The 7,500-nt window shown below is 39.8% G+C and overlaps 1 protein-coding gene and 1 long non-coding RNA gene across 2 annotated transcripts in view; one reads left to right on the top strand and one right to left on the bottom strand.

The window, feature by feature from the left end:
* The window catches only part of LOC145551210 (uncharacterized), a 2,790-nt gene extending 1,742 nt beyond the window's left edge, over window positions 1–1,048 (bottom strand). The window contains exons 1-2 of the long non-coding RNA XR_014087049.1: window positions 940–1,048; window positions 157–252 (exon numbers count right to left, since the gene is read on the bottom strand). This is a non-coding gene — a long non-coding RNA (uncharacterized LOC145551210). The remainder of the gene's footprint in view (window positions 1–156; window positions 253–939) is intronic.
* Window positions 1,049–3,341: 2,293 nt separating this feature from the next.
* emilin1b (elastin microfibril interfacer 1b) overlaps window positions 3,342–7,500 on the top strand; it is a 16,593-nt gene continuing 12,434 nt past the window's right edge. The window contains 1 exon segment of the mRNA XM_081604887.1: window positions 3,342–3,349. Coding sequence (XP_081461013.1) covers window positions 3,342–3,349 — 8 coding nt within the window.

Genomic DNA, 7,500 nt, shown 5'->3' with positions numbered 1-7,500 from the left:
TTGCAAGAACTGCTAAAAAAAGCCTGTTAAGTTCATAGTTTATGGAGCATTTGAAGGAAATATTACATTTCTTTGAAAGGTAACTGTACTGACAAATCTCCCAGACATCTCCAGTGGGGCTAGAAGCCCAGTGAAAAGAAGTTCAGAAATTATTACCTTTCTCTTAGAGGACTTTGACTTTGTTGGAGCTTGATCTGCTGAGCCAGCATGCTCAAACTCAACACACTCAGTCACAATTGGTTCTTTGTCAACCTTAGGAAAAGAAAAAGATAGTGTTTTAATACTGCAACAAGACTGGCCACCTTTTGTTCAAATCCACTGACCACCTCAACAACAATATAGAACAAACCAAACGAAATTCAGCTGAAGATCAGCATGGTACATTGTAAAGGAATAACAGCAGTAATGTTAGAATAAAAACCTATTTCTGGTTCGGTTTAGCAGTCATCCTTCATCGTAAAGTCTCAAATTTCCGTATCTCTAAAACCGTTTCAAACGTTAATCTAAGAAGACATCACTGTATTGGACTGTAAACATGATTCCGTCGTATTCCCTGATTTGAAACATAAATCGTGTCTTAAGCCAGCTGTCAACCATGCTACTGAGGGCAGACTAGATCTATAGTTACACAAAAAAGGGACTAAATTTTGACCAAAAGAAACCTCAAACGGGGTCCTCACTTGTACTGTAAACCGGAAATATGTGTATGGCCCCAAACAACCATTCACTAAACACTTCAGCTGCTGTAGACCCCACAATGATATCAGACCAGACTAGTGTGTGTCACCAGAACTGCTGAAAAAAGCCTGTTAAGTTCATAGTTTATGGAGCATTTGAAGGAAATATTACATTTCTTCCAATGCAACCGTACCAACAGAATCTCCCAGACATCTCCAGTTGGGCTAGAAGCCCAGTGAAAAGAAGTTCAGAAATTATTACCTTTGTCTTGGAGGACTTTGACTTTGGTGGAGCTTGATTTGCTGAGCCAGCAGGCTCAACCTCAACACCTTCAGTCACAGTTGGTTCTTTGTCAACCTTAGGAAAAGAATAGTCTTTTAATACTGCAACAAGACTGGCCATCTTTGTTCCAATCCACTGACCACCTCAACAACAATATAGAACAAACCAAAAGAAATTCAGCTGCAGATCAGCATAGTACATTGTCAATGAATCACAGCAGTAATGTTCGCCTAAAAACCTATTTCTGGTTTGGTTTAGCAGTCATCCTTCATCATGAAGTCTCAAACTTCAGTATCACTTAAACTGTTTCAAACGTTAATCGAAGTAGACATAACTGGATTGGACTGTAAACATGTTTCCGTCATATTAACTGATTTGAAACATACATCGTGTCTTAATCCAGCTGTCAACCATGCTACTGAGGGCAGACAAGATCAATAGTTACACAAAAAAGGGACTAAATTTTGACCAAAATAAACCTCAAACGGGTCCTCACTTTTACTGAAAACCAGAAATGTGTGTATGCCCCAAACAACCATTCACTAAACACTTCAGCTGCTATGGACCCCACAATGACATCAGACCAGACTAGTGTGTGTTGCCGGGACTGCTGAAAAAAGCCTGTTAAGTTCACAGTTTATGGAGCATTTGAAGGAAATATTAAATTTCTTGAAAGGTAACTGTACTGACAAATCTCCAAGACATCTCCTGTTGGGCTAGAAGCTTACCAATAAAAGAAGTTCAGAAATTATTACCTTTGTCTTGGAGGACTTGACTTTGGTGGAGCTTGATTTGCTGAGCCAGCAGGCTCAAACTCAACACCTTCAGTCACAGTTGGTTCTTTGTCAACCTTAGGAAAAGAAAAGAATAGTCTTTTAATACTGCAACAAGACTGGCCATCTTTTGTTCCAATCCACTGACCACCTCAACAGCAATATAGAACAAACCAAAAGAAATTCAGCTGCAGATCAGCATAGTACATTGTCAATGAATCACAGCAGTAATGTTCGCCTAAAAACCTATTTCTGGTTTGGTTTCTGGTTTGGTTTAGCAGTCATCCTTCATCATGAAGTCTCAAACTTCAGTATCACTTAAACTGTTTCAAACATTAATCGAAGTAGACGTCACTGGATTGGACTGTAAACATGTTTCCGTCGCATTCCCTGATTTGAAACATACATCGTGTCTTAAGCCAGCTGTCAACCATGCTACTGAGGGCAGACAAGATCTATAGTAACACAAAAAAGGGATTAGATTTTGACCAAAATTAACCTCCAACGGGGTCCTCACTTTTACTGTAAACCAGAAATGTGTGTATGGCCCCAAACAACCATTCACTAAAGACTCCAGCTGCTATGGACCCCACAATGACATCAGACCAGACTAGTGTGTGTTGCCGGGACTGCTGAAAAAAGCCTGTGAAGTTCATAGTTTATGGAGCATTTGAAGGAAATATTACGTTTCTTTGAAAGGAAATTGTACTGACAAATCTCCCAGACATCTCCAGTTGGGCTAGAAGCTTACCAATAAAAAGAAGTTCAGAAATTAATACCTTTGTCTTGGAGGACTTTGACATTGGTGGAGCTTCATCTGCTGAGCCAGCAGGCTCAACCTCAACACCTTCAATCACAGTTGGTTCTTTGTCAACCTTAGGAAAAGAAAAGAATAGTCTTTTAATACTGCAACAAGACTTGCCATCTTTTGTTCAAATCCACTGACCACCTCAACAACAATATAGAGCAAATCAAAAGAAATTCAGCTGCAGATCAGCATGGTACATTGTCAATGAATCACAGTAGTGATGTCCGACTAAAAACCTATTTCTGGTTCGGTTTAGCAGTCATCCTTCATCATAAAGTCTCAAACTTCAGTATCACTTAAACTATTTCAAACGTTAATCGAAGTAGACGTCACTGGATTGGACTGTAAACATGTTTCCGTCGTATTCCCTGATTTGAAACATACATCGTGTCTTAAGCCAGCTGTCAACCATGCTACTGAGGGCAGACAAGATCTATAGTTACACAAAAAAGGACTAAATTTTGACCAAAAGAAACCTCAAACGGGGTCCTCACTTGTACTGTAAACCGGAAATATGTGTAGGGCCCCAAACAACCATTCACTAAACACGTCAGCTGGTAGAGACCCCACAATGACATCAGACCAGACTAGTGTGTGTTGCCGGGACTGCTGAAAAAAGCCTGTTAAGTTCACAGTTTATGGAGCATTTGAAGGAAATATTACATTTTTCCAATGCAACCGTACCAACAGAATCTCCCAGACATCTCCAGTTGGGCTAGAAGCCCAGTGAAAAGAAGTTCAGAAATTATTACCATGAGAGCACATTATATTTTGGTGAAAACCTGAGTCATCACAACCTCATGACCAGGTAAGAAAAACCTTTTCTTACTGGTCAGAAAAGGTTTTTCTTTTCTTACCTTGACCAGGTAAGAAAAGAAAAACCTTTTCTTACCTGGTCAACTTTAGGCTCTAATAATTCTTGGAATCATGTTTGTGGTCTGACTGTTGGTTCACTGCATAATCTATTGGCAGTAACTGTGGCAAAACCTGTGCTGTGCTCTTCTGTCACTTTGTGTGGCGCCTTTTCTAATTCCAAGATCCAATTTTTTTCGGAACCTGGAGGAAAAAGCGTTTTCAACAAAGAGGCTCGCCCATGTTTCCAGAATAAATGTTTGCAACAAGTCTTTACTAGATCTGTTTCCATCATCTGACATTTTCCTCTATGTGACTGCAGTGAGAACTTTCCAGATTTTCCTTTTGCACGTCATCATCATGCATGTAAGGAATTCCAATTTGCTGGAAAAGTTTTTTTTTTTTCATGTTAGAATTGCATGTCTTAAAATTGCTTAGCTACTTTTGAAACAAACGATGATGGATTTTTGACGTATTTAGATTTTTGGTGGATTATAGTACTTAAATATATGTGTCTGTTGATATCAGAGCACCAAAACATAACCAGTCCTAACTCAAAAAAAAGCACAGGCACAGACTGGAACCAAGTGGCCACTGATTACACCTTAACCTTGATGTCTTTTTACGTCATCATCTCAATTTTTCTTCTTCCATTTCACATAATTAAAGACACTCAAATGAAATGGACCCTCAGGAAAAGTGGCTTTGAGCAAAGATGAGCTCCTGTAGGAGGTTGGATGAGAGGCAGAGAGCCTGGGAATGGGGTATTGGCTCTTCAAGGATCACCCTCCTTTTTACCTACCTCCCTCCTGCCCCCTCCCACCGAGACCCACTGAAGTCAGGCAGAGTGGCTCTGGCCACAACGCAGATCAATATCATCTCCGTTATTAATATCAAAAGCACATTACTTTGTTTTGCGTCTGGCACTAAGCCAAATGTAGCTCGAAGGCCTTGTCCTGACCGACTGCCATTTCCTTCCTTCCTTTCCTCCCCGCCCTCTCTGGCCATTTACCGGGACCATAATTTACTTTGGTGAGTTTTTAGGGTATTGTTTTGTCAGGGCCAATCAGGGCTGAGTAACAAATGATCCCAGTGGAGTGGCGGTGGCTCAGACACAGCTACCCTCCCTTTTACCTTCTCAGTGAGTGACACATGTGGCTGGATTCAGTTTTGAAAGTTTCATATTTATTGCATATGCCCTTGACTCCTAGAAAAAACGGGAAGAAGAAATAAAAAGACAATGTGCCTGCAAGGACAAACAGGTGTCAGGGTTAAACTGGACTGGTTATGCCGCCTGCTTTCTCTTAGCGCCTCTCCCTCCAGGGCGAGGTAACAAACAACCATCTCCGTGGCCAGAATTAGATATGACAGTATTTCTAATTGGCCCGTTGAATTAAAAGGGCCATAGTGGTGCTTGCCGTAAGAAACAAAAATATTGACCACTTAAAGGAAGAGAGGGGAATTGATTTTCAAGACGACAGCAGGCGTTTACCTCATACAGGAGAGCTGACTCTCTCTGGAGAGAAAAGGATCTGCACAGCCAGAGACACAAGTTTGTTCATGGTTTACATGATTCATGTCTTTAATTTTAAGCTTAAAAATACTGGGTATTAGGACATAATAAAATTTTAGCAATTTAATGTACACTGGCATTTTTGTAACGTTTAATAAGATGTTTAATCCAGATGGAACTCAGTGTATTTTGCTTTTTTTCGAGATGAATATAACGTCCATTTTGCGATGATGCTGTAGCATGGTAATATTTTGAAATATGAAATTACAGTCCATCATTGAGCTAATTTGTTTTATGTTACACTTCTAAAACAGGAGCACCATATTGGCCAGAAGTGTAAATACAGTTTCCCCTTCATTTTGCATAAAATTGTGCTTCCACCTGAAAGTTGAATAACATCAAGATAAGTCTCATTTTCTTATTTTCACGTGAATAGTTGTCGACAGTTATCGTCTTTAATTTTAGTAATGCTGATGTTGGAATATTAAATAACGTTTGCTGAACAGTGACATCGCCTCTCAGCTGTTTGCAGTTTGCTTCTCACTCCATATTGATGTCGCACACCAGGGTTTGCTTTGGGCACCATTGTGCCAGGTGCTAATTTATACTCTTTGTGGGCACCCAACACCAGATTTCAAAAATCGCAGCATGGGCAACACCCAGGTGCACTTTCTGTTTCTCAAACCAAAGTGCAAACGAGAATCAATGGAATTAAAGCGAGAAGTGAGCTCTGTTGTAAAGGAGAAATGAGCCACCTTGGCCGGGGTGAGATGGCTGAGGCTATATCATAGTGTAGATGATGTAGAGGCGTCTTGGCGAACACAACAACACACACAGTAAGTAATTTTTCTCTGCTTCTGTTCCAGCAGAACAATGCTGTACAGACGGGTCCGCTGGGGATCCGAGAATACTTTGAGGCCATAAAGACTGCTACAAGGCAGAGTTGTGTTGGTCTCTTTGTTGGGAGACACTCGACAGTGCTGATAATGATGTGAGCTGAGATATAACAATTGCATCTGACAATTCATACACGCAGTGTTTTTAAAGTCAATGTTTTTTCTTCATAAAACACACAACTAGAATAAGCTTTTTTTTTTTTTTTTTTAAGGAATGCAGCCTATATCAAGCAATGCCTGGTGCAGACAGAGGTGAGAACAGCAGGTGGAGCAGACAGCAGGTGGTGGCTGCCACGCCATGTTGTTCTGTTTGACATGAGAGCAACGTGTCAATCAATGGCTTCCTCCTTGTTTCTCCTGTGGGGCCTTGTGCTATTGATTTCATACTGTGTTACAGTGCTAGGGGGTGTTCACAACAATGCGGAAGATTCACACCACTGAAGAAATTGTCTTCCAAACATGTACCCTCTTTGCCACCCAATATATAATTTTCTAGTATACGCCTGATCATTTTGCAAAGTTAGTAAAAGAGTTTTATTTAGGATACTATTGAAGCCAAAGTTTTGGACTCTGTCTCACTGTTAATACCCTACAATGCAAACAGTCTCGTACACTTTGAATTTGTTCATGTTTGTCTTGTTTTTCTTTTTTTCTTTTACAATCAAACAGCTTCAGATTTTACATGATAGACGAGGGATCTTCAAACCCAGGCCTCGAGGGCTGGTGACCTGAAACTTTTAGATGTGTCCCTAGTCCAACACACCTGAATCAAACGGCTGGATCACCTCATTAGTAGCAGTTAAGTTTTCCAGAGTCCTGCTAATGACCTCATTGTTTGACTCAGGTGCGTCCTGAGCAGAGACGCATCCAAAATTTACAGGACATTTATATGACACGGTAATATCCTGTAAATGTTACTGCAAATGTTTAATTTCAGTCTCAGCCTACAGAGTAATTTCCTTCACGTTTGCTGAGCACACTGCATGAACGGATGCTCTTCACACTTTTTTCTTAAAAAAACAACTTGTTTTATCTTTCTTTTACTTCACACTACTTTGTGTTGACTTATCATACAAATCCCAGCAAAATATAGTGAAGTTTGTTGCTATAACTTGGCAAAATACTGAAAAGTTTAATGGGTATGAATGTTTTTACAGGGCACTGTGCGCTTTAATTGCTCCCTTATCAGCTCAAGCCTAATTGAATTTATACATGCCCTTTTGAGTTGAGTATGGGTCTTTAAAATAATCTTTAAATACAGATGCACTTTTGAACAGTTCATATTCCATCATTTCTTATTAGCCCTCTGAGGACAATTCATTAACAGCTCATTAAATCATATCTCCATCATGTCTGAGAGGCCTCTCTCCTGGCAACAAATGAGCGAGGTAATAATCCCATCATCAAATGATCTCAATCCCTTACTGTTGTGTGTGTTATCAAGAAGAGATTTTGATTGGTAAAATATTAATGCTCTTTCAGTCTTTACATTTTATATCTTGCTGAAATATGAACAAAAAGATGCAATCAGGATAAAGGTTTATATCTTCCTTACTCAACAGTTCCCACTTGGTCCTTTTTTTTGTTTTTGATTAATATAAGATTTAGCTGTTTTTGCTTACATTGAAATGTGCCACATTGTTCCTGGATTTGAAAGTATTGTTCCTTTTTCTACAAAAGGCCTTCCCAACAATCACT

This window comes from Poecilia reticulata, chromosome 3 (genome assembly GCF_904066995.2).
Source record: "Poecilia reticulata chromosome 3, P_reticulata-male-v2, whole genome shotgun sequence".
NCBI classification, from domain to species: domain Eukaryota; kingdom Metazoa; phylum Chordata; class Actinopteri; order Cyprinodontiformes; family Poeciliidae; genus Poecilia; species Poecilia reticulata.
The sequence above is the reverse complement of the archived record's forward strand: the minus strand, read 5'-3'. Positions and strand labels throughout refer to the sequence as shown.